Source organism: Terrapene carolina, unplaced genomic scaffold (assembly GCF_002925995.2).
Source record: "Terrapene carolina triunguis isolate 2854851 unplaced genomic scaffold, T_m_triunguis-2.0 Scaffold951, whole genome shotgun sequence".
NCBI lineage: Eukaryota > Metazoa > Chordata > Testudines > Emydidae > Terrapene > Terrapene triunguis.
In genome coordinates, this window is record NW_020665302.1 from 6,874,287 (window position 1) to 6,900,471 (window position 26,185).

Genomic DNA, 26,185 nt, shown 5'->3' on the forward strand with positions numbered 1-26,185 from the left:
TGTCAGCTTCCACCCCAAACCCCGCTTTGCCTCCAGCATTTATAATGGTGTTAAATATACAAAAAAGTGCTTTTTAATTTATAAGGGGGGGGGTCGCATTCAGAGGCTGGATATGTGAAAGAGGTCACCAGTACACAAGTTTGAGAACCGCTGCCATAACTCATCTGAGGGGATTGCTTGTGTGAGTGAAGCTACTCAAGAATGTGTCCAGGATGGGGGCCTAGACAGATGCTTCTGGCCGTGTCCTAAACATGAACATTTGGTACAGTGGCTCATCACCCTGCAGACAAGCCATGCCATAGATTCCAGATAGCAATCACATTGTCTACTTAGAACGGGGAACTGCCAAAGCAACACCAATGGCAAAGTAGGGATTTAATTAAACTCCAGTGCAACATTTCCAAGCCATTACAATGGCAAACATCTACTGGCCAAACCCTGCAACCATTCAGCTCCATATGGAGGTGCCTTTGAAGGGGAAATAGCTGAGAGAAAGGGAACAGCCCTGAAGACTATTACTTTTCTTGTCCTTCCTTTGCTATCTCCCCACCTTGCCTACCTCCACTTGATGAAAACGCCGTCCTTTGATGGATATTACTTAAGCAGCAGAATTTTCTTGACTGAACTTTCAACAGCTGGCATGCAAGATAACTACAGGAGAGTCAGCTGATTCGAAGGTAAGTGCGGGAGGAGGAGGAGGAGATCAACCTCCCTGGAAAATGGCTACAATTCCATCAGGGCTTTAGAAGAAACAAGTTATTTAGAGGAAGCAAACTCAATGCATTTTTATTTCAAGAAGCGTCTCCCATTCTGAGATACTGTCAGGGAAGACAAGCTGTTCTCCTGCCATTTGGAAAACAGCTAAGATCCAGGAAAGCAACCACAGTCCCAAATGGCTTATCTCAACCCTGTTGCAAACAAGTCAACTGAGAACGCTTGACGCTTCGTGTTGCTCTCGCTTCCCTTTGAAAAGATGTGCTTATAATTGGCTTGGAGAGGGCTGGCGGGATGTACAGGGATATGGAAAGCAATGTTGACCTCTTCCTTCCCTTTGAAGGTGCCTAATATATTCTCTGCTCCATGTTCTTCCTGGTCTTTTGAACTTTAGGAAGAAGAAGAAGAAGAAAATATCTTCTTTTGAACAGAGTGAAGAGACAAACCTTTTGATTAAAAAAGCAGCCTGCCTGGAACTCAACTCCACCTTAGAGATAGCAAAAAAATCAAGCAGCCCCCACAAGATTGATGAGTTGTTTCCTAGTACTTCATCTTCACACGGGCAGATGGGAAACAAATCTGAGCAGCCACTGGGAAATGAGAGTGTTGCAGAGTGGAACGTTTCACTCTGTGGCGATTGTGTACTTCTCCCGAAGGCATACAAGGTCCCCAGCTAAACCCTGCTGTACTCCGCCTTTAGTATAGCCTGTCCTCCTGACCCAACAATCTGCTTAGTTCCCAAGATGCTCCCCACACTGGGGAAGCCTGCAGATAAGGAACAACTCTGAAGGCAGATGGAGAGGAGAGGAGAGGTTAATAGCAACACTGAATTTAAATTTTACTGGTGTGAGGAGGAAGCCTGGGTAGGACCCCAGTTCAGCAAAGCACTCAAGCACGCACGTACCTTTAAACACATCTACTCCTCTCCAGCAAAGTGTTTCGCTTTAGACATGTACAGAAGTCCCATTGATTTAAGTGCTTTGTTGTATCAGAGCCTGGGTTGCTGTCTTCACTATGAACACTTTTTAAAAAACTTTAAAGTTAAAAAAAAAAAAAGGCTTTCCCTTAACTATTCCCGTGCAGAGCTGGAAACCTAAACCCAGCAGCATTATGTTAACGCATGTTAACAAGGAAGAGACTCTGGCTGGAATCACCATCCAAGCACTAGCTGAGTGTAAGGAGCACTCAGACAGTATGAACCAGTGAAATGTCACGTCTCCCTTGTGTTAGATAACACCCACTTAACACAGAATCCGGCTGAACCTGAGATCACATCAGGCAGCTATTTAGGTTACTTTCAGGCAATTCTTGCCAGCAGCTGCCCCAGGGGGGTTAAATTAAAGCGGAGCCCGATAGCACTGTTGGAGTGAAGGCTGTGTCAGCATTCCCTCCCCTATTCCTCTGGGAGGTTAATATCCTGTCTGCTTCAAAAATCACACCAGAAGTCAGGACGTTTACAAGTTGCTTACAAGGTCAAGCGCTGGGTGCACGGGCCCATGGGACATTTAAATAATAATATGCACAAGTGTTCATAGCTATCTCCTAGAACTGGAAGGGACCTTGAAAGGTCATTGAGTCCAGCTGCCTGCCTTTACTAGCAGGACCAAGGACTGATTTTTGCCCCAGATCCCTAAGTGGCCCCCTCAAGGATTGAACTCACAACGCTGGGTTTAGCAGGCTAATGCTCAAGCCACTGAGCTATCCTTCCCCTCATAATGAGATACCTTCCCAAAGCAGAGAGAGAAATGCAGAGACACACAAAGGTAGTGCTGGGTGTGTGGCACAGGGTATGTCTACACTGCACAGTTAACCTGGGCTCCTACCTGGGTTTTAGTCCAAACCCTCCCACCGTCCACACAGAAAAACCTGTGCCCCGAGTTAAGAGGGGATTTAAGCCTAGCCTAACTGACCTGGCTGAGGGTGTGGCTTAAAACTCTGGCTCAGCTTTAACCCACCCACTTTGCAGTGAGGACTAGGGTTGCCAACTTTCTACTCACACAAAACCAAACACCCTTGCCCTGCCCCCTGCCCAGCCCCCCCTCCAAGGCCCCGTCCATGCCCTGCCCCTTCTTTGAGGTCCGACACCCCGCTCACTCCATCCCCCCCTGCCACTCGCTCTCCCCACCCTCACTCACTTTCACCAGGCTGGGGTGTGGGAGGGTGTGAAGGCTCTGGCTGGGAGTGCGGGCTCTGGGGTGGGGCCAGGGATGTGGGGTTTGGGGTGCAGGAGAGTGCTCCGGGCTGGGATTGAGGGGTTCGGAGAGCAGGAGAGGGATCAGGGTTGGGGTTGGGGCTCGGGAGGGGATTAGAGGTGCAGGCTCCGGGTGGTGCTCACCTCAAGCAGCTCCCGGAAGCCGCTTCCACGCTGCGCGGCTCCTGGGAAGCAGCTGCCATGTCCCTCCCTCCGGTTCCTATGCGGAGGCGCGGCCAGGCGGCTCTGCATGCTGCGCCGCCCCCAAAGCTCTGATTGGCTGCAGTTCCCGGCCAATGGGAGCTGCGGGGGCAGCGCTTGGGGCGGAGGCGGAATGCGGAGCCCCCTGGCTACTCTTACACATAGGAGCTGGAGGAGGGACATGCCGGCTGCTTCCCAGGAGCCGCACAGTGCAGAGGATAGCAGGGAGCCTGCCAGCCCCACTGCGCAGCGCCACTGACTGGACAGTCAACGGCCTGGTCACCAGTGCTGAGGGAGCTGCCAGGATCCCTTTTCGACCGGGTGTTCGGGTTGAAAACCGGACACCTGGTCACCCTAGTGAGGACGCAGGCTAAAATCACTCAAGTGCCTATAGTCCTCCAAACCCTTCCCACAATTCCTCCCAAAGGACAGACAATTTCTCCCACAATTGATTGGGAGAGAATCCTAGAGCGTCTCCACACAAGAAACCACGGGATCTGCTTCCAGACACACCCGGGCGAAGGCAGAAACAGTGAGGACACAGCAATTCCAGTATGGTTCCGCAGTGGGGAAGCGCAGACCCAGGCGAGGCTAAGCCAGGCACTCAGGCCTCTGTGTCAATCACGCAGGTTAGCTTCAAGGAGCAAGAGAGCCGGGCACACGCTTTCTAGCTTGGTGGCTGGGGTACTGGCCTGAGATGGGGAAAACCCAGGTTCAAGTCCTTGTTCTTTCAGAGCACAGCTTTTCATCCCAAATCACTCTGAATAGGGCAGCGCATGTATCCCACACCCTGAGCTAGAGAGCACCAGAGTCCCTCTCTCTTCACCCCAAATAGCTGCCCTGAATCGAAAAGCTCAGGTACCAATCTGAAAATGGTCATTTCAGCACAGGTCCATTTTTGTGCCCATGTTCAGAAGGTTTCGTTTCCAACTTGTTCAGCAAATTTCAAGCCCTCGAAACTGCCACAGAACAGAACTGTCACCCTCCTGACAGCTCTAACGGCCAAGACGCCATCAACGTGGGGCTCCGGCTGAGCACCAGGTACAGGGAGTTTCAGGGCTCTGGGACCCAGGCTTGAGCCCTTTCTTGTTAAATCAGGGGGCTTAGAGTGTGTGCCAAGGCGTCCCAGTGAGGGAGAGGCGATTCAGAGCAACTCGGGACCCAAACCGGTTAAGGGCTTAGCAGGTTAAATCCATCACCTCAAATTGTGCCCAGAAGCCAGAGCAAACCACCAAGCCTGGCTGTAACATGGGCTTTGCCACAGCACGGCTGAGCAAGCTTTATGCAGGTGGCTGTTGGCGCTCCCCACCGAGTACTGCCCCGGCAGCATGGTTCCCTTTAGCTGGGGATCTCTACTGGGAAACCTCTTTTCTTTCTGCATGGCCTCTGAGGAAACTAAGCACAAGGAAAGTGGGTCAGAGCAGTTCACAAGAGGGGAAAGCCTTTCACAGTGCTCACCTGCCAAGCACAAGCACTGCACACTCATCTGCGGGAGACACAATCTCTCTCTCTTCCCCAAACCACACCTTTCCAAGCCGGGCTATAGCCCATGGCATGATGGGAGAAACGCACCTAGGAGGGCAGGGGCAGAGCATGAATGGGAAGCCCAAGAGCGTTCTTCCATGGCTGCTTTCCACACAAAGTCACTGGAAGTCCCATGACACCAAAACACGCTGGCTAAACACAAAGCACTTTCCTGGCACTGACCCAAAATCATTCCCCTGCTAGGTTGGTGTGGCCTCACCGATCATGTGCGCTGCTTTTCTGTGCCGATCACCGCCTCCCGACACAGTTCTGGAAGGCCTGAATGCTTTTGCTCCAGCAGCAATTCCCCTGCCCCCATTCACCCCCACCGCCACGCACCCCTCACCCCCCAACAGCCAGGATGTTTCAGTCACTTTTCTCACCCGCTGCCCCGCAGGCTGTCTCTCACTGGAAGATATATGCTCACTTAATGTATATATTAATACACGTATTGACTTTCCTGTTGTCAGTTATTATCAAGATTTATTCCCCCTCATGGCCTCTTATTGATTGAGGAAAACAGTATTCCCACGGGTCAGTCAATCATGATCCAGCCCGGGGCAGGACGTCAATAGCTGTTTATTATGTGATTTATGGACTTCATTATTTGAAATGCAGCGGGAGCGGAGGGGACGGGGCAGAAAGCAAGAGGAGAAAAGGAGCTAAAGTCCAGGGAGGGACCTTACCCCCAAATCCAAACATTCGAGGCGTCTGAAAACAGTGGGATACCGAGGGGAAAGAGTTTATCACTCCAGCTCACTGACACTGACCCAAGTCGCAAAGGGGGAAGGATGGATGGGATGCACTGAACTCTCCATCTACCCACACTGCAAATCTTAATAAATGCCAGTCCCTTGGCAGGCTTCCAAAGAGAACTCGCCTAGGAAAAAGGGTACGGCGTAGTCTCATGGGCAGAGCGAGGACCAGGGAGCCAGAACACACGGGTTCTGGATTTGGTCCCTGACTCACTGGGTGACTCTGGGAAAGTTACTTAACCAAGTTGTGCCCCAGTTTCCCCATCAGTAAAGTGGGACTAACAAGTCCTACCCAGTGGTGAAGCACTGGAATGGGTTACCTAGGGAGGTGGTGGAATGTCCATCCTTAGAGGTTTTCATGGCTCAGCTTGACAAAGCCCTGGCTGGGATGATTTAGTTGGTGTTGGTCCTGCTTTGAACAGGGGATTGGACTAGATGACCTCCTGAGGTCTCTTCCAACCCTAATCTTCTATGATTCTATGATTCTAACCTCTCAGGACTACTGAGAATACGGTTTGGAAAGTCCTTTGAGATCCTCAGACGGAAAGCACCACAGGGGACAAATATTGTTATGCATTAAGGAAAGGTAACAAAAACATACAGAAGACACCTCTGAGCAGACATGACCTATTCAGCAGAGCACCTGACCCTCTCAAAGCAGCAGCTACAGGTTTGGATATCTTCCTCCCCTTACTATCCCTCATCTCCTAATATGATCACACACTGACCCTGCAAAGTACCCGTGCTGAAAGAAATACCAGATCTTCTGAATTGTGTAATAAGTAATTGAGTTCCGTAGATGTCTACATTTCTCCCCTCCTTCTAAATATGTGACATACGCCTCCTACCCCACTCCCATTATGCAGTAAGATTTACAAGCAGAGATGATGAGACATTGTGAATGTCAGCAGATTTGGCACAAACAGAGGCATTGACGAGCTGAGAGTTTCAAGTCTCTGTCGCGAGCTCCCACGCGGCATTGTGTTTGCCTTGAGGGAACTGGGTCAGGGAGAATCCCCTCCCATGCCCCTTGCGAGACAAGCTTACAGCTTGTGTATCACAGCACATCGAACACTGGCACCTTCCTGCGTGCCACACCTGAGCCATCTCCACCCTGCTGCTTTGTGTAGCCGGTCACCCATACAGGGAGGCTAGCGTGTGCCAATCCGTTCCCTACGGAGAGAAGAGATGCTGCAGGAAGGGACAATCAGAGGAGTGGCCAGTGCCATCTGAGAGCTGTGGGAGTGGAGCAGAAGGGACAGGGGAGAAGGAAAGGGGAGAAACTGCAGGAGGATATGGCGAAGGAAAGCGTATCTGAATGAAGAGAGAAGACACAACTGGAGAGGACTCAAAACCAGTGAAGAGGAGTCAGACGATTCATCCTAACGCGAGACCGCTCCAAGAAGAGCAACGAGAACTGATCAGGGGGCTGGGGGGACGGACTCCTGACTACCGAGACCTTGGTGAAGTGGCTGCCAGGGGATGGAGCACTGGGTGTGGTGCAGGGGAGCGTGAGGAGGAACTGGGGGACGACACTGCATAAGGGAAAGTTTGAGCTTGACTAACAGAAAGTCTTCCTGACAGAGCGAGTTCTTAGAGCGCCCTCCGCAGGGCAGTAGTGGGTGCCCCATTGCTGGGGCCTGCGAAAGCGAGGCTGCACCAAGCATTAGCAAAGGCAGTGCAGGGAACAGTCGGGCATGGTCCCCTTGGGAGATGGGAACGAAAGGAGCGAACAGGGCTGGCTCCAGCTCTAACTGCTGTGATTCATCCCAGTGGTGAGAGGAAGGGCTCCCTCCAAGGAGCTCCTCCAGAGGTGAGATGACAGACAGACTGAGAGCTGCAGTATAGCCCAGCCTATGCTAGGAAAACAAACCAGCGAGAAACAAGGGCTGTTTCTGGGCCAAGCCCCTCAGGAAGGCAGGGCGCGCTAGAGGAAAGTGGCTCCTTCCCCTTGCCCTGGCTGCTGAATCCCAGCATGAGGGAAGGTTATGAAGGAGTCCGGCTGCCACGCAGCGTTCTGCACTGCCATGCAGGGTTACAGCCCAGTCAGCTCCAAGCGGACGCAAGGGAGAGCTCCGAAGGGCCCGTGCGCCCAGCCGATCGAGGGGAGAGAACGCTTCACGTCACTCAACAATGACCCCTCCGGCCGACCAGAGAGCGCCCCTGACAGCTCCAAAAGAGGAAAGCGTGGGGAGATCTGCCCCCTCCAGCATGATGGAGCGCGTGAAAGGGGTCTCAAGAGGGGGCGAGAGAGATGTGGTGGGGAGGGGAATCTCAGGGTCCTGACAGGGGGAGCTGGTGATGGGACCATCACACTTTCCCCCTCCCCCCGCCTTTAGCCTCAAAATGCTTCCAGACGGCATCTAGTTTGCAAACATTTCCTGGGGGAGGATGACCCTGCGACTCCAGCCAGCTTGGAGATTTACAAGCCTCCCGCGCATTTGAATGCCTCACAATGACATCGCTGTGCACACCGGCCGACTGCTAATTAAGCGCCGCTGTTTTTCTTCACTGCTTAAAAAAAAAACTAATAAACCCCGAAGGGAAGAGTGGTGGGCTGGGGGTGCACTGGTTCATGTCAGGATTTCCTGCGGATACAGCTCTTCTCCAGGGGGCTTCACAAAGCCAGGCAGGAAGCAGCACCACTCAAATGCGGCCATCTGGTGGAGTCAAGGCACCCGCCAAGCAAAGAATGGGCACGCATTGCACTGGAGGGCAAGAGCGCTGCAATACCCCTACGAGCACCTTCCGATAGTACGGGAAACAACGGGACTACTGAATGGCACCTGAAATGTCTCATAGCCGGGAGAGTCTTGCTTCCCCCGTCCCCCTTATAAAAGGTCGTGTGTGAAGAACCCCCACAGTTCCTTGCTTGGTACTGTGGCAAATTGCCAGCACTACTATGATGGGTCTCGTGCTTTCTTTTCTTAGGGGGAGGGTTCAGGGCACCGTTTCTTGCCCCTGAACTGGGATATTAACTGCTCCACTAGTGTCCTAGAGGAGGGGAGTGGAGAGGGAGGGACCCAGGCCCGCCCTCTACTCCGGGTCCCAGCCTAGGGCCCTAGAGATAGCGGTAAACCACTTGAACTAGCGGTTCCTTCCCCTGGGCTACTTCCCTCTCCTGCCCTTCAGCTTGTGGGGGCTTCCTGCCCTCCCTCTGCACAAGCCAGGTGTCCCTTTACCTAGGGGCTTGGTCTTCTTAGCCCACCGCAGCACTTCTCCAAACTTTCCTCTGCTTCCCTCCAAACTGCTCTCTGCTCCAACACCAGTCCACTCTGCTCCAACTCTTTCCCCTATCTGACTGAAGCAGGGGGGTTTTATCAGGAGACTGGCTTCAGGTGCTCTAATTGGCTTCAGGTGATTTAATTGGCTTCAGGTGCTTTAATTAATGTATAGCAAACTTTCTTCCCTCTACAGGGAATAAGGCTCCCTTCTAGCCCTCTCCTGGTGCCCTCTGGCCATGCTGTATCACAGTACCCAGTGTAAATTGAGATTTGCAGTTCAGCTTGCAGGGAGTCTAAGCACCGGGTTTGCAATATATAATCAATTTAGCCAATCGCCTCCAGTTTTACTTGTATACCTTAAAAAAAGGTGGCGTGTTCTTCCTAAATCACTTCCACAAGAGTATCCCACAGGACTAGCGCTGCTGCTCAGAATGGTTATTGAAATCCCAAAGCTTCCATCCTGGAAAGCCTGAGTTAAAGGACAAGCCCACACTTTTTGCTCCGGCTAGGAAGTGAAAGTATCAATCGCTCGGTTGATATTACTTGGGCGTTTAAAATAGGCACTGTCCAGCCTAGGGAAGAAAGGGTTAATGCCCATAACTCTTGAAAAAATCCCATGGGATTTTTTTTTTATTGACTCCGACTCATGGGATTCTTGATGACAGGCCTCAGAATAAAGCCTATCAAGGTTACCGCCTAGCCATGCCGTGCATGGAAGTTGGATGAGATGCTACTGAAATACTTTACGGGATCTTTTTTCTGTCACTCAGCCTCCCATCCCAACTGCTAATTAGTGGTGCATAATGATTTCTATGTCATTAAAACATGTTTGCTTTGCCATGAGGGAAGAACACAGCAAATACTCTTTTCATCTTTGGCGGTTTACTTGATAAGTCACCTATGCGAAGGAGGTCTGGGTCTTCTGATATTTCTATGGTGCATCCATAATTAATTGAGAAACAGTAAGAAGTACCTGAGCCTAAGATCCTTAATTCTGATTGGCTTTTCTGAGCTGACTGCCATCTTTCTACAAAGAGAGACATCATTAGTGACAAGGCTAGCGTGGGAGCCCAGGGTAAGAGAATGTAAACCCACTTCCATCCTGCTCGACGGAAAATGGTTGTGTTTAATATTTCATCAAATGTTGAAGGTTTAAACACTACACTTTCTTCTATGATTATTTAATCAGCATTACGGCAGGCACCAGGAGAGAAACTTGTTTACAGACTCCAATGTGGGCCGGGGGGCTGGAACAGTTTTTATGGTGGGGGGGCTGAGAGCCAATGAACCAAACTGTAAACCTTGTGTAGGATTAAACCACTTCCAGCCAGGGGGTGCAGCAGCACCCCCAACATTCCTAGTTCCAGCCCCTATGACATACTGTGCCATGTTTTTGTGTATTCACGTGGGATACCACCGTTAGTGGATTCTGGAATATGAGTGTCATTTTAAAAGTTACTTTCAAAATCCAGTTCACGGGTCACGTGCTTCTCAGCATGGTCAACGTGCAACCAAAGCACTGAGCAACATGGGCATGGGTCTGCTTTTGGGCTGCGATTTTCAAAGGAGCTGAATGAAGAGAGGCACTCATGACAGCGACCCCTTGGTAAAGGGTCCCCAGTTCTTTGCAGATGTCTCTCATCTCAGAGCGGACAAACTCACTCCACCAAACACGTCTTACAGGATAGTCATCCATGAAGAGTAACAGGTGATGTATCTACAGGAAGCTTGTAACTTGTCAACATTCATAATCCTCACAAGAGAACTGTGCGGGTAGTATTTAAGGAATAATGTATTTATACTGAAAGTATGCTTCAGGGACTGGGAGTAAAAACTAGCCACCAGGAGATGTGTCTCGGTGGTGGCCCATTCGGGCAAGAGGGAGTTGTTACCCTGCCCTGTTTGGATGGTGATGCAATGCAAGGCTCAACTGGTTAGTTTAAGCGCTACTAAGGCTTGGGATGGGAAACCATCAGCGGCAACAAACAACCTGAGGGTAAAAAAAAACGGTTTGCCCTGCCTGTGAATAGAAACAACAGGCTGTTTTCAGTACAAAGCAGAGGAGGGAGAAGCACTCTGTATCCATTCACTAAGGGGAACGGGGATGCTTTCATGAACATTTGGATCCTGGTTCTTGAGAAACCAGCCAGCTCTGCAATAGACTGAACTTTGGGAGGGGAAGTCTACTTTATGAGATAAGGAAGTGTAGACCCAGGTTTGTGTTTTATGATTGTGTTTTGTATTGTAACCATTTGTTTCCACAACTCTCTCTTGTTTCTAGCGGAACCTCTATGTAAATAAACCTTCTCTTGTGTTATTACAAGTGCTCCCAAGTGCTGTGCGGTGTACAGGCACGGTGGTTTAAGGCAAAGCTGGTGCACTGGGGTACACTGCACCTTTGGGGGCAGAGGAGCTGGAATTTCTGTGCGGAGCCAGTGTCAGGGGCTGGATATCATAGGGAAACTCCTCAAAGAGGTTCGGGGAGTGGAGTGCATCTATTGTTACCCTGTAAAGTGAAGCTGGGTGGGGCAGAGCCCAGAGGAGAGTGCCTGAGTGGCTGAAAGGCTGCTGGTGGTAGGAGCTGACATCCAGCTACCACAAGAAAGATTAATTGGAGGCAGGAGGTAACGAGGTGACTCACATTCCTGGGTACCCCAAGAACTGTCACAGCACCCAAATCCACTGGGATTTGGGAATCTAATTCCCTTAAACTCCCTTGAAAATCCCTGCCACCGCCGCAGTGAAATGGAAGATGTGTAATTAGAGCACAAGGCCGGGAGGCGGGATTCCCTTTCCCCGCTCTGCTGCTCACGGTCTGCCTTTGGGCAACTTGCTTCACTTCCACGTGCCTCAGTTCCCTCGGAACAACCACCACTACCACCATAAGAGCGTGATGGGGCTGCTCTCTCGAACGTAAATCATGCTGGCAGTCCCGCTGGCAAAAGGCGCCTCTGTAAATCCTTCTTATATCATTCTGTATTTTCAGGTTTACTTGTTATTGCTCTTCAGTGCTCTCTTGGGTTGTCTTCGCACATTGTGGGTGCATCGGGAGACAGCACCCTTTAATTCCTTATGCCATGCAATCTTTGACAGAACCACAAGCAGCAGTCAATTCTGCTCTCCGTTACTCCGCTGTAAATCTGGAGCGGTTCTGGATCTACACTGGTACATAGGCCTGAAGAGTCTAAGGTTAAAAGTTTCAAACCTGGGTGCCTATAGCTGGCTCCTAAATACAAGTGGGCTTGTATTCAGAAGTGCTACGCACCTGCAGCTCCCACACAAGCCAAGGGGAGTTAAAAGGGCTCAGCAAACTTTGGCCCAAATCTCATATTTTCTACATAAAAGATCGACGGCTCAAAGCCTTTTTCCCTCCCGCAAGCAGTTTTCAAAGCTGGGGATATCGTTAGATTCTCAAAAAGGCTTCAGTGTGCACAAATCTGATATTTCCCCGTAGCTTTACGGTCAAGGCTTAATGAGACATAGAATGAAAAGGGAACAATAGATATTCACATCTCCTCTTTTTGACTAGAAGAACCGAGAACTTGGCCCTACAGCTCTGTAACTCCTGCGACCCTCCCTCCTTCAGTGACGGCTGGAGCCAATACAATTGTCATTACCATCATCAAATATTGATGCCTTGTCCTTTTAAGGATTAATCAGGATTCCCAACCCCCTTGTGGGACAGGTAAGTGCTGACACATGGAGGAGTGGAGAAGTGAAGTGACTTGCCTGAGGTCACCCATGAAGGTCAGTGGCAGAGTTCAGCAGGATCCGAATGGCCAGCACCTCTCTCCCATCCTACCCCCCACTCTCACCACTAGACAACCCTTCCTAGCGAATGTTCGGTGTATTTGTGGTGCGGTCGTGTTAAGGATTTCACGCTGCAGGCTCTCTCTTTCAAAGCCTGCAAAAGGAACTTGGAATTTTTCATCTGCAGTATAAAGATTTTTTTTAAAAATCCTTCAGTTCCACAGGGCTGAGGAGTTTGATGCTGTTTCTCTTTTGTGGTTTCACACCATCTATTATGCAGCACTCGGGACACTCCGGCTCCCACTCATTCTTGCTAATGTCAAATTAAGATGAATGTTAAATGTCCACACTGCTCATTACCTCCGGGAAAATCTATTAGCAGCTCTGATGGAAACGCTCGTAGGAATTACCACCGCATTGCTTCTGAGAGGTGTCAAATCAAAATGCTGGTGCTTACATGAAACAACCGAGTATAATTCCTTTCCTATATGGGTAATAGGGCTGCCTTGTTAGACCAGTTGTATTCAGAGACATTTCAGGAAACATGGAGAGAAGTAGGATAGTGAGAATAGGAATAGCCAATTACTTTTTGTCAAGGTCCAAATCTTAAGAGAAAATCATAAAAAAACAACAACGATAATAATAAGTAAATAACAAGATTTCAGGGTCCTTTCAGAAGCGTCTGGAGGTCCGGATTTGGCCCACGGTCCACCTATTGACTATCCCGGTCTAGAAGCTAAAGCATAGAACTGAGTCAGTCTCTACCACTGACACACAATCTGTTCATAGGCAAATCACTTAACTCCTCCAGGCCTGTTCCCCAGCAGTGAAACGGTCTGATAAAAGCACCCTAGGCTGTAGTAGCTACTGTATTGTTGCAATGTCACATGTGCACAGAGCTTGCCTGGTTTGGTACTGAAATGTCCCCCAGACAAGGGTGTCTGGGTGAGGGAGGAGAGACCTTTTTGCTGACCCTGGAACGACACCCACACACAGGCTATGGAAAACATACAGACACACACAAAAAACTTCTTCCTTGTGTCTTGCACTGGAAGATTTCGTTGCTCTGCTGATGCGCCCTGCTAGGAAGCGGAGTGCTCTGAACGCTGGGTTGGAAAAAGAGGGGCTGGAAGCAGAGATTTCTTTAATAGCTTGGAGACGTTTGTTTTCAAATGTAGAGAAACGTTTCCTTCCTCAGTGGGAATCACCCTGTGATCAGGAAGAAAAGGGGGCTTTTTAAACAGCAACTGGCAGTCACCTGGAGTCGCCTGTGTCTAGGGGCGATGGTTCTGTGAGGGAAGTGCCGACCGAGGCCTGCTGAAGCCAGTCCACACTCTATGGATGACAGCCTGTTAGGGTTGCCAACTTTCTTCTCATATAAAACCGAACACCCTTGCCTCGCCCCCGGCCCCTCCTCTGAGGCCCTGCTCCTGCTCCCGCTCACTCCATCCCCCCTCCCTCTGTCGCTCGCTCTCCCCACCCTCACTCACTCCCTCATTTTCACCGGGCTGGCTCAGCGGGCTGGGGTGTGAGAGGGGGTGAGGGCTCTGGCTGAGGGTGTGGGCTGAGGTGTGGGGCCAGAAATTAGGAGTTCAGGGTGCAGGAGGGGTCTCTGGACTGAGGCAGTGGGTTGGGATGTGAGAGGGGGTGAGGGCTCTGGCTGGGGGTGTGGGCTGTGGTGTGGGGCCAGAGAAGAGGGGTTTGGGGTGCAGGAGGGGGCTCCGGGCTGGGGGGTGGAGCTGAGCTGTTTGGAATATGGGAGGGGGCTCCAGGCTGAGGCAGTGGGTTGGGGTGTGGGGGGGGGTATGGGCTCTGGGTTGGTGGTGCAGGTTCAGGGGTGGGGCCACAAATTAGGAGTTCAGGGTGCGGGAGGGGGCTCTGAGTTGGCAGGGCCGGCTCCAGGCACCAGCCCACCAAGCATGTGCTTGGGGCGGTGCCTGGAGGGGGGCGGCACGGCGGGGCGCTCCAGCCCGAGAGCGGGGCCGCGACTGGGCTCGCCGCCCTCTCCGCGGCGCTCCGGCCGGTCGGGGAGAGCGGGGCCCCGGCTGGGCTCTCCGCCCTGCTCCCGGCGCTCTGGCCCCTGGGGGGAGAGCGGAGAGCCCCGGCTGGGCTTGCCGCCCTCCTCCCGGCGCTCTGGCCGCCGGGGGCTCTCTGGTCGCCGGGGGGAGCGGAGAGCCCCGGCCGGGCTTGCCGCCCTCCTCCCGGCGCTCTGGCCACTGGGGGCTCTCCGCCCTTCCCCCCGGCGCTCTGGCCGCCACGGGGAGAGCGGAGAGCCCCTGCCGCAATGGGGGGGGGGCGGCCGCTGGCTTTTTTGCCTAGGGCGGCAAAAAAGCCAGAGCCGGCCCTGCGAGTTGGGGCAGGGGTGCAGGGGGAGGGTCAGGCTCCATCTGGGGGTGCAGACTCTGGGGTGGGGCTGGGGATGAGGGGCTTGGGGTGTAAGAGGGTGCTCCAGGCTGGAACCAAGGGGTTCAGAGGGGGGTCAGGGCTGGGGCAGGGCATTGGGGTGTAGGGGTGTGTGAGGGCTCTGGCTGGGGGTGCGGGCTCTGGTGTGGGGCTGGGGATGAGGGGCTTCGGGTGTAGGAGGGTGCTCTGGGCTGGGATCGAGGGGTTCAGAGGACAGGAGGGGGATCAGGGCTGGGGCAGGGGGTTGGGGCGCAGGGGAGGGGATGAGGGCTCTGGCTGGAGGTGCAGGCTCTGGGGTGGGGCTGGGGATGAGGGGTTTGGGGTGAAAGAGGGTGCTCCGGGCTGGGACCGAGGGGTTGGAGTGCAGGAGGGGGATCAGGGCTGGGGCAGGGGGTTGGGGTGCAGGAGGGGGTCAGGGGTGCAGTCTTCAGGCGGCACTCACCTCAAGCAGCTCCCGGGAGCAGCAGCATGTCCCCCCTCTGGCTCCCATGCAGAGGTGCGGCCAGGGGGCATTGCGCGCTGCCCCATCCGCAGGCGCCGCCCCCGCAGTTCCCGTTGGCCGTGGTTCCCAGCCAATGGGAGCTGCAGACCCAGCACTTGCTGGGGGGGGCACCGTGCCGAGCCCCCTGGCTGCCCCTATACGTAGGAGCCAGAGGTGGGACATGCCGCTGCTTCCGAGAGCTGTGCGGCACCACGGCAGGCAAGGAGCCTGCCTTAGCCCCGCTGCACCACCGACTGGACTTTTAATGGTCCGGTCAGCTGTGCAACCCTACAGCCTGTGCCCTGGAGTTCTGCATATCCCTGCAAACACTGCCCCGCCAGTCACCACCAGGCTGCTTAGATGTGGGAATCAGGTTAGGAAATTCAGAATTTTTCAACTGATTTCATCTTTAATGAGCCCCAAGTGGCAAGTAGAGTCATCAAACTAACATCCCCCGAGCCCAGCGCTGGGCCTCAACTCCTTCCTGAATGCACCGTCTACTCGCTCCCCGAAGGCCACAGCAAGAACTGTATTTACTCCTAGGTAAGCCTGTTAAAAGAAGAAATAAAACCTTGACTCTTTGCCTACGAAGGGTAAATCTCCTGCACAGAGACCACAAATATTATGTTGCTATTAAGGATGATACCTGCCCTAAACCTAACCCAAACAGGACTGGGGAAAGGCAGATTTAGGCTACACAACCCAGTCTCCTGATTCTATTAATGAGCCCAGGACTAAAAACAATGGCTCTGATTGGATCGGATACTTTATCAGGTGAAGCGTTTTCCCATTGATGCTAGTTTCCTTTTTAGGGGCCAGGAGTCAAAATACATGCAGGTATCACGTAGGCCCCTGCCCCCGCAATGCAACACATTGGGCCCCACCCCGCCATGCACATGAGGTAATTCACACAGGCCCCCACCCCCGCCATGTACACGAGGTAATTCACGTAGGCCCCTGCCCCCTCCATGCACACGCAAGAAATGCACGTATGCACCCATCCCCGCAATGCACACGCAGGTAATGCAGATAGGCAACGCATGCCCTGCAGCAGGAGCACAAGGTAAAGCAGAAAGCTCCTACAATGGCTCCCCTCAAAGGTAGCTGAGAAGGGAGTTATAAATACTCTTCAGCGCCACCTCTCGGCTGCCTGTGTCCTGGCTCCTGCCCAATGCAGCCTCAAGCCAGGGAATGAGGTTGAACAGCACTGATCCCCCAGTGAATGATCTCCTCCAGCCCACTGACTAATCTGGCTGGGCCCCTCTGTGCCATTTGACACCATGGACCACCAAACCTTCTGTCCAGACCCATAAAGGAGGCAGGGTGAACAGAATCGCCCTGGCAATGATACAGAGCTTTCCTCTCCGACTGAACCCATCATGAGCAACGGCTCCAGCCCTTGCAAGTCCTCCCCGTGCAGGGTCCCTCGAGGCTCAGATCCTCCCCCGCCCTTCCCAATGTCTGCATGAAGCCATGGGAAGCGGCAGTCAGACAGCAAGGGCTGAAGTGTCAGGAGCTTGCAGGTGAAAGCCAGTTCTCCCAAGCTTTGTGACTGCCCTCGGTCATTCAGATTCATTCCTTAACAAGCTCCACTCCTGTGTCATGTGATGCCACTGATTCCATAGCCAGGGCCCCCCTAAGCCTCCATCCAGATCCTGGAGAGGGATCCAATATGGAGAGGAACGGACAGGAGAACAGAGAAGTCTGGAAGCAATGGAGGAAATAATGGATGTGTTACAAATATGATTAAATCTAGGATTTGAATGAAAATTCACTGGGATTCATCTGCGAATCTTCCTCCTCCGCAACCCCCCACACCTTCCCAAACTAGCCAGCCCAGTCATAATACAGGACATTTACAGAGCACATCGCAAAAGGGCGCTGGAGCACTCCACCATCCAGTACCACTACAAGCAGCAGAAAACAAAAAATGGTTCCAGTTGTGATTTAAAAACCAGCCGTACAAACCAATTCAGCCTCGTTTGTGCACAGAGTAAAGTCAGTTCCAGAAGCATTCAGTGCTGGCAGACATGAGGGACATCAGTTCTATTTAGGGCAATCCAATAAAGCTGTACTTTGACCTTAAAAAGGACTGAAAACATATGGGAAAAAGCAGATCCGAAAGCTCTCCAGACCCAATATTAATGCATCAAGCTACCACAGTGCACATATTTATTTTGTCAAGATGTCAAAATCGGCACCTTGCTGGGATTACATAAAAAGGCATTAGGACAGAAAATGTTTTGCAGCTAGAAAAATATTACATGAGTCCTGATATTAAATGGAATCTAAATGCTGTGCAAATACTCATCCAAAGGGCTTCATTCAACAGTATTTGTCTCAAAGGGACAACGGACACAGGCGGCGTCCACCAGTGATTGGAACGGCCGATTCCATGCAATGTAACACACCAGCATGGCTTTGGACACTACAGAAATGGATCAACATGGGTTTTTAATTTTTGACTGAGTACTCGCTAACAGGTCAGAGAGCTGAAATCCAGTTTAACTTCACTGCCAGGGTTTATGAGGATTATTCCAGGCAAAAAAAAAAAAGGCATTTACTTTTCATGTCCCAAAGATGATTTTTATACCATCTGCGGATTAAACCCAACCCTGCTTTCATCACTTGCCACTCGGGAAAGAGACAACTCCCCCCAACTAAATTAGAGATGTCATTAGAGCCAACTCACCAGCTTCTGGGGCTTTTTCTGTTTCTGCAACCCTCTGTACCTTGAACGGCAGCACATTCGAGCTGCCCCTCTGACTTCAAAGTAAGTGCTGCATTGCAGGTAAGTCCCCCCGGTGCAGAGTGCCAGCCGAAAGACTAGGCATTGCATCAGTCCTCCAACAGCCCTATTCTGAGGGGGCTCAATGGGCCACAAGTGCTGCATGGGCTTGGGGCTGGCTCGCCGCACACATCCAGCATCAGCAAAGGTTGAAAAGAACCCACCCCTCAGCAATCCACAGTGACAACTCCAGGTGGGAGACATCAAGGAGGACCACAGAGGCCCCTCGCCTGCCTGCGTCTCCTCCTTAGCAACCAGAACTGGAGGCCTCTCTAGGATCAAATGGAAACCACAGACATTTGAGATCTAGACTATCCTCCAAGGGCCAGTGCGGGACTGTTCCCTACAGTATGTTGTTTAATCTGCGGTGTCCCAAGCAATTGGGAGGAGTCCAAAGTCTCACTTTGAAGAAACTATACCCAATATTCACTCTGAGTTTTTCCTCTCTGTTGTACCCTGCTCCAGGTGTACCTCCCCTGCTCTTTGGATTGCCCTGAAGAATTCTTCTCTTCCTCTTCCCTGGGAAATACTCAAGCCACCTGAAAACCATGTCTTAGAAAGATAGAATGCTGAGGCAAACAACAACTTAATTCAACAGAGCAAGAGCAGCAATTGATAACAGTAGTACTGGCACATGTGATACGGTGTCTGCCTCTCCTGGCCTTACATTAGGTGTGGCACTTTAAGTGAGCCAGCAAGAAACCCTTCTCCTCAGTGCCTGATTATTCAATTGAACTGGGATCAGTCAATCTGGGAATGGGCCCTTTCAAGGGAGATCGGGAAAGGGATGATGAAATATTTCACGGCTAATGGCTCTGTGAAGCTTTCCAACGTCAGCATGTTTTGAAATTCTGCCAAGAGAAATCTGGAAATGTAGCCTCACCTTTCAGGAACTTTTCAATGATAATTTAGCCTGTGGAAAGATTTGATGCTGAAGCCCCGAGTGCTGCCTGCTAACAGAGCAGCCTTGTGGAGCTTGTCACATGACGGAAGTCGTCCAATAAGACGACAAATTCTTTAATCTTGTTGCACAGTGCGATTAGGTGACCATTGAGTAAGAGGTAGGAGAGGAAAGTGGACAACTTGGACCAGGTTTTCAGAGGCAGAATCTTTTCTAGCAGGTGCCTATAACAGGTGCATCCATTCCTGTGCCCTCCTTTTTTTGCAGCTGTGGGCAGTGAGGTCTGGGGAAATAAGCACAGGGTTGGGAGTCAGGAGATCCTGAGTTCTAATCCTGACTTTGCTACTGACTTGTTGTATGGCCTTGTGCACATTACTTCACCTCCATGCCTCAGTTCTCCCATCTGCTACATGGGAACAATATGTACAGACCTATTTCTTGGGGACATTGTGAGGATTCATTGGTTAATGTCTGTACGGTGCCTTGAACATGTAAAGTGCTACATAAATGTATTATTATTGTATAGAGACTGGCTACCACCTGCCTCTCTCCTAGGGTGAAGAAACTGATCCAGTCTGGGAATCCAATAATTGTGTAACTGCCCACCCATGTCATAACTTGACCATGTAACTATTGGTTAAATATTATAGGGTGATTATTTTCCCTGTTTCTAAGTTGGACCCTTTCCGTGATGGCTCGCACAGCATTACAGGGGAACCCAGATACGCAGTATTTGCTAGCTTTCATTGTAATTACTTAGGGCCCTGTCATACGCTCCTGAGGCAAGGCCCTCAGGAGATGGCTCAGAAAACTCTGCCATGTTCACTATTAAAAACCGCTGTCTACTGCTCCCCATGGGGGTGCAGGGGACCTTCAAACCCAGCAGACCCTTGAAATCAGATGCTTGCAAATATTTCACAGCACCAGCAAAGCACCAAGTCATCTGTGAAACTTGTAGGCGGTCTGTTGTCCTTACACGGTGACAAACCACCACGTATTCAACTAGCTTACATAATTAGACCCGTTCCCAGCAGAGAAGCACCATTCGTATGCTAGTTTTCAGAAACTGTTGTCACTTGGCTTCACACACCAGACAAGCGGATAGCGCAGCAATTCCACCAATTGCATTTAGAGCGCTACGCTGACACATTCACACCCAAAGCGTGTGACGTCCCTCCTAGTTCAAACCCAGGAGCACTGACAGCTTTTCTGCCGCCCTAGGCGGCGGAAGGTCCCGCCACCGAAATACCGCCGCGGTTGCCGCCCCCCAAATTGTAGCACCCTAGGCGACCACCTAGGTCGCCTAATGGGTTGCGCCGGCCCTGTTCAAACCGACAGCACTTCTCGCTCATGACCAAATTCAGAAGCCTTTACAAGGCGCTAATCAGCATAATCTATACTGGGCATTTCAGTTGTCCAAGGAGGTCAGTTGTAACTGCCTCTAGAGGAACCTACAGACAGCTGTAACATACCAATGGCTGGCTCCTTGTTTTCAATTACATCAGCCAGAGTTTAGCCATCAACTCCAATGCAAGCAGGACTGATCCCTAGATATTTGGTTACTGAAGAAGAGAGGCATGTGTCCCAGAGGATGCTAGAGCCTCCAGATCCTCTAGTCTCAGACATCACAGCCACATATACAGGTTCCAAGTGCCCAGGCCTCTCTCTGGTGTGCCAAGGCATCGTCTCCAGCAGCTCAGCCTGGAGAAGGCAATGCCCTGTGTTATAAGGCAAAGATATCCCAGCTTCTCACTGTGACTGCTCGGGCTACAACATAGCTTTGATGGCCTGCCCCGCACGTTCTTTAATGGATTAGCGACAGCTGCCCAGCTTGGTGGCAGAGCCCACAGCTTACCTAGTGATGATGGCAAGGTGGGGAGGGCTCATGCAGGCCCCCATGAACAGCACCACGTTCTCGTGCCGCGTCTGCCTGTAGGCCATCACCTCCCGCTTGAAGGCCTTCAGCTGGTCCTCGTTGTCCCTCTCGATGTCGATGAGGCGTATGGCCACCTCGCCGTGCCAGCGCCCATGGAACACCTGGCCGAAGCGCCCTTTGCCGATCAGCTCTCCGATCTCCAGCTGCTCGAAGGGGATGTCCCACTCCTGGAGGAAGATGCTGGTCTGGCTGGCCTTGCGTGGGAAGTGGCGAGCGGAGAGGAGGGAGAGGTTCATCTCCTCAAAGTCGTCCTCAGACTCTTCGGCCTCGTCGTTCCCCTCCTCGTTCTGCGGGGAGACAAGTGGGGTGGCTTGCCTGAGCGGAGTCAGCCAGCACCATTCTCACAGCCTCTGTGCATGCAGGGAGCAGGGGCGGGAAGGGAACATGTGCTTCCACTACTTGTGCATGGAACACGCCACTCAACCAGGTGGAGTGGTTCCCAGCGATGCAACCATCGTGGCCACAAGCTATCCCACTCCCTCCCACGATTGCTTTTTGCCAGCACACATGTTTCTAAGAACCCAGGCATGGTCTAAGCCACATCCTGGGAATGCCCTAATCCCCCACCTCTCCCCTCCCCCGATTCATCCTCCTCCTCTGGGTAGGTGGCAGATGGAAGATTTGGAAGAGACCACCCCGTCAAGGCAGTCTATTAACCAGATGGCAGGGGAGCTTGAAGAGGAGGTGCCAAGACTCTGCTGAGAAAGGGATTAGCTAGTGTTGTAGCAGTGCTTCTTGGAGGCTGCTTGAGAGTGAGGCCAAGAGTGAGGGGCTGGGGGATTAGGATTAATAGGGGACACAAGCAGAGCCTTGGAAAGTTGGATTGCATGAAAACCTGCCAGAGCTCCAGTCTCTAGCACTTCTTCAGATATGGAGAGAAACCTACCAGGTGCATGTGAAGAGCACCAGAAAGTTTGCTAGCGACTGCCTGGATCTAGCCAGACTGCGCGCTGGGGCATTGGAAGGGGGAAACGAAACATTTGTTTGCAGTGAGTCGCCATGGAAACTTGCAGACCAAATGCTCAAAGCAAGAGGTTGAAACGCAACAGTTTATTTTCTTGGATAGCTTTTCTGACACCAGCACTGGAGCCTGCAAAGCTCAGCCTCGCCTCGCTAAGATTCCCCACCACTACGGCAGTGGCCAGAGGGCTGCAGACTGAAACTCCCTCAGAACTATCCTGAGTTTGTTTCTTCATGAAATGTCTTAGCAAGTTTTGTGTAAATTTGAGAGTCTAATCCCCTACACCCACACACAGAATACAGATATTCCCATACAGTCTGTACTGAAATAAAAGAGAACTGGATAAATTCATGGTGGTTAAGTCCATTAATGGCTATTAGCCAGGATGGGTAAGGAATGGTGTCCCTAGCCTCCATTTGTCAGAGGATGGAGATGGATGGCAGGAGGGAGATCATTTGATCATTGCCTGTTAGGTTCACTCCCTCTGGGGCACCTGGCATTGGCCACTGTTGGTAGACAGGATACTGGGCTAGATGGACCTTTGGTCTGACCCAGTACGGCTGTTCTTATGTTATGTAAATATAAATACATTATTTGACAAAATTCTGCTCATTTATACTGGTGCAAACTGCCTTCAACAGAGTTGCAACAGGGTAAACAAGAGCAGAATTTGGACCGTATAAAAAAACCAAAACCCTCAGAAGAACGGTAAGTAGAAGATCAGACAGACACACACTATTAGGATAGACACATACTTGAGCTGATCAAATATGATTCACGGGTGAATTTTGCCATTGTTCATTGTTAATTAATTCAAATAATTTTTCACTGCATTCAGTGCGCCCTGGCAGATACACACATTGCTGTGATGGACAGATAGACTTGAAGGTAGCCATGAAGGGACTTTGCTACTGCAGCTGCTTTTAGGTGGAAGGCGTTCAGGTATTGTAGTGATCTATAACCCTACGATAGACAGACAAATTCAAGGATTTACAAATTATCAGGGAAAACTAGAGAGATTTAGGCCAGAGTGTATCTATGTTATTGGACTAATTTCTGTTGTCGCTGTGACACATTTGAGGTCTGATCTTCTGCTCTGTTGCACTGATGTAGCACCATAGAAGTGAATGGAGTTACATGGGCATAAAACCCATGCAAGTGAGTCGAGAATCAGGCCCTTTCGCTTTCAGGATGAGATTTTTAGAAGTGCCTAAGTGACTTCAGAGCACACGTAACATTGAAAGTCAGGGGAACCTGTGCTCCTAAATCACTTGGAGCCTTAGGATGGTTTTTCAAACGTGCCTGTTATATCTATGCTCTGCACCTGGTCTGAGCAGAGACCCACCATCCTGGTATCTGTTATCAAAAGCGTAAAAGTCTGCGTTGACCTTATACCTTGCCTCCCTCTGAGCTACTGGGGATAGCAGGGCAGCAATCCCTCCTCCAGCCTGGTTCTCGGTTTGTTCCCACTGCGTTTCAGCAGTGGTAATTCCACTAACGCCAGCATAAGTGGGAGTAGAATCAGATCCATCCATTAATTCAATTGCAGGCCAGTTCACAATGGAGATGCAAATTTTATGCCAGCTTCAGTGCAATGCACTCTGAGATGTATATAATAGAACGGTCCATTAAGCACAATGCTGAGGCCAGCCAGCTCCATATAACTGTCTCTGAGAAGAGAGATAGATCATAAAGGGGGCAAGATGCCAAAGCATTAGGCCGTGGCAGGGTCTTGTTTTAGGTCGTAAAGTTTTCCTTTCATTCTCCAAAGGAAATAAAAAGCCTGGGGTAGCATTGCATGTCTCTTACCTCGGAGGTTGGCTCCACTTCAATTTGAAGCAATGGATTTCCTTCAAGGCTGTTAAAAACAAAACAAATTAATATGCCACCATGTGCACGGAAAGTTCCCTACGTTATGCGCCCTGACACTGCACCGCAGCACCGGGACATGGCTGTAAGCTCCCGCTTCCCTCCAGCTCAGCCTCCCCCAAGACAAAAGAAAACAGCGTGCAGGAACCTCGGGCTTGCCACACGCCTTGCTGACATGCTAATTTCAGAGACAGGTCTGAATGGGCCCCTCCCATCCCCCAGTTCAGAAAGTTCCAACCCCAACTCTGTGGCTTGAACCCATCACCAGTTAATATAACAAGGGGGTCTGAGAACCAAAGGATGCCCCGGTCCTAGGAAGGCAAGAAAGTGCATCGTTCTCTCTAGCACATGTGCTGGGAGATGAAGCCGCAGGTAACCCCATCTATTTGGCATAAAAGAAAAGAGGGATTTTTTTGGACTGTCATAATTTTAGAACTTCTGGGTCACCAAAAAGGAAGGAGTGTAAAGACTTCCTATACAGCTTGGATACCAGCTCCTCACTGCACCTGGCAAGCAGGGCTTGGAAACAGAGATAGCCTGTATAGAGCTGGACATAATTATTATGTCACTATGGTGCCTCGGATAGGCTACGAGTCTGACAACCTTAATGACACTGGCTCCGTAGGGCCCTGAGCTTGCAACGGCCAGCCTTTACTCACAGGAGTAGCCCCACAGAGCTACCAGAACCACTGAGGTGAGCAAAGTTCCTCACACGCATTCGTGCTTGCAGGACTGGAACACAGAAGAGTCCCAGGTGCTGCAAAATAACTATTGAGCCATATCCTGTGCCCCTTGGCGAGGTTTTACTCTGTCCTTACACCAGGGACCCAATGGAGTTTGCCTAAATAAGGACAGAGCCAACACTGATTAGGAGCCTCGGGGTCTCGCCCAGGACCAGTATTTTATCAGACTGGAAGCTCTTTGGGGCAGAGGTGGTATTTTTGTTCTGTGTTTGGACAGCACCTAGCGCACTGGGTTCCTGGTGCATGCCTGGGGTGCTACCACAGTGTCAATAGCAATCAATAAGGATTCACAGTAAGGAATTCGCAAAGCAGTATTAGCAGTAACAGCATGGATAGTTTGTCGTACCAAAGGATGACAGTAGTGAAAGTAGATACAACAGAGATTGTTGGTGAGAGTAGGAAAGCATGCCATAGCCCTGCCTGTCCACCTTAGTGTAATTGCTATTAGAGTATCAGAGACCATTACAATATTTGTTTCTGCAAACCGCTGTTAAGCACTGCTCGGTTTAGGCTGAATCATGTGCAGCTGCCGATTCAACCTTTCACTTGTATGTTACTGTCAGGCCTTGTCTACACTGGCAAGCTTCTCTTTCTGCGCTGTAACTCCCGAGGTGTACACACTGCCAAGCCACCTCGTGCGCAGAAACCGAGCATTGCAGCGCTGTAAAAAAATCACCCCGATGAGAGGCGTACAGCTTTCTGCGCCGGGGCTACAGCGCCACGGTGCCAGTGTAGACACCCTGGTCGATTATAGCGCTGCGATTGGCCTCCGGGAGATGTCCCACAATGCCTGTTCTCGCCTCTCTGGTCATTGGTTTGAACTCTACTGCCCTGCCCTCAGGTGACCAACCATCATCCCCACCCCTTAAATTCCACACACAAGGCGATCCCCCCACTTGGAGCAATGCCGAGCTGCTGGACCTCATCAGCATTTGGGGAGAGGAGGCTGTGCGGTCCCAGCTGTGCTCCAGCCGTAGGAATTATGATACCTACGGACAGATTCCACAATGCATGACAGAAAGGGGCCATGACTGGGACACACTGCAGTGCAAGGTCAAAGTGAAGGAGCTGCGGAACGCCTACCACAAGGCACGGGAGGCAAACCGCCGCTCCGGGGCTGTGCCCATGAGCTGCCGGTTCTACAAAGAGCTGGACGCGATACTCGGTGACGACCCCACCTCCACTGCGAAGGCCACTGTGGATACTTTGGTGGCTCGCGTGCCAGTCGAGAGTGGACCGAGCCAGGAGAAGGAAATCTTGGACGAGGATGTGGAGGGGGACCCAGCGGCAGAGGATGACTTGGAGGTCACAGGTGCAGGCAGCCAGGAGCTCTTCTCTACCCCGGAGGAGGCTAGTCAGTCACAGCTGTCGGATCTTGGCGAAGCGCAAACAGGAGAGGAGGCCCCTGGTAAGTGGCTTTGATTTTTTGGGAATCGCTGAGGCGAGTTGTTGGGGGCAGGAGAGTTGCAGAAAGCAGGCTTGTGTCTGTATGATGCATGTACCACCACATGCCTAGTCTGAGCGGCAGAACAGGGTGTTGATTGACTCCCTCACATGATGGGAATCTGCCTCAAAGATCTCTAGGAAACTCTCATGGAGATACTGGGCAATCCGCTGCCGCAGGTTCTTTGGCAGAGCTGCTTTGTTTCTTGCCCCATTAATGGTAACTTTCCCGCGCCACTCTGCCATCACTGGGGGGGGACCATTGCTGCACACAGGTGAGCCGCATAGGGGCCAGGGCGGA

At 51.4% G+C, this 26,185-nt stretch overlaps 1 protein-coding gene across 1 annotated transcript in view; it reads right to left on the bottom strand.

The window, feature by feature from the left end:
• Positions 1-26,185, bottom strand: part of KSR2 (kinase suppressor of ras 2) — a 270,259-nt gene that overhangs the window by 53,667 nt on the left and 190,407 nt on the right. Inside the window, exons 13-14 of the mRNA XM_026661240.2 lie at positions 23,639-23,687; positions 20,788-21,155 (exon numbers count right to left, since the gene is read on the bottom strand). Of these exons, the coding sequence (XP_026517025.2) occupies positions 20,788-21,155; positions 23,639-23,687 (417 nt within the window). The remainder of the gene's footprint in view (positions 1-20,787; positions 21,156-23,638; positions 23,688-26,185) is intronic.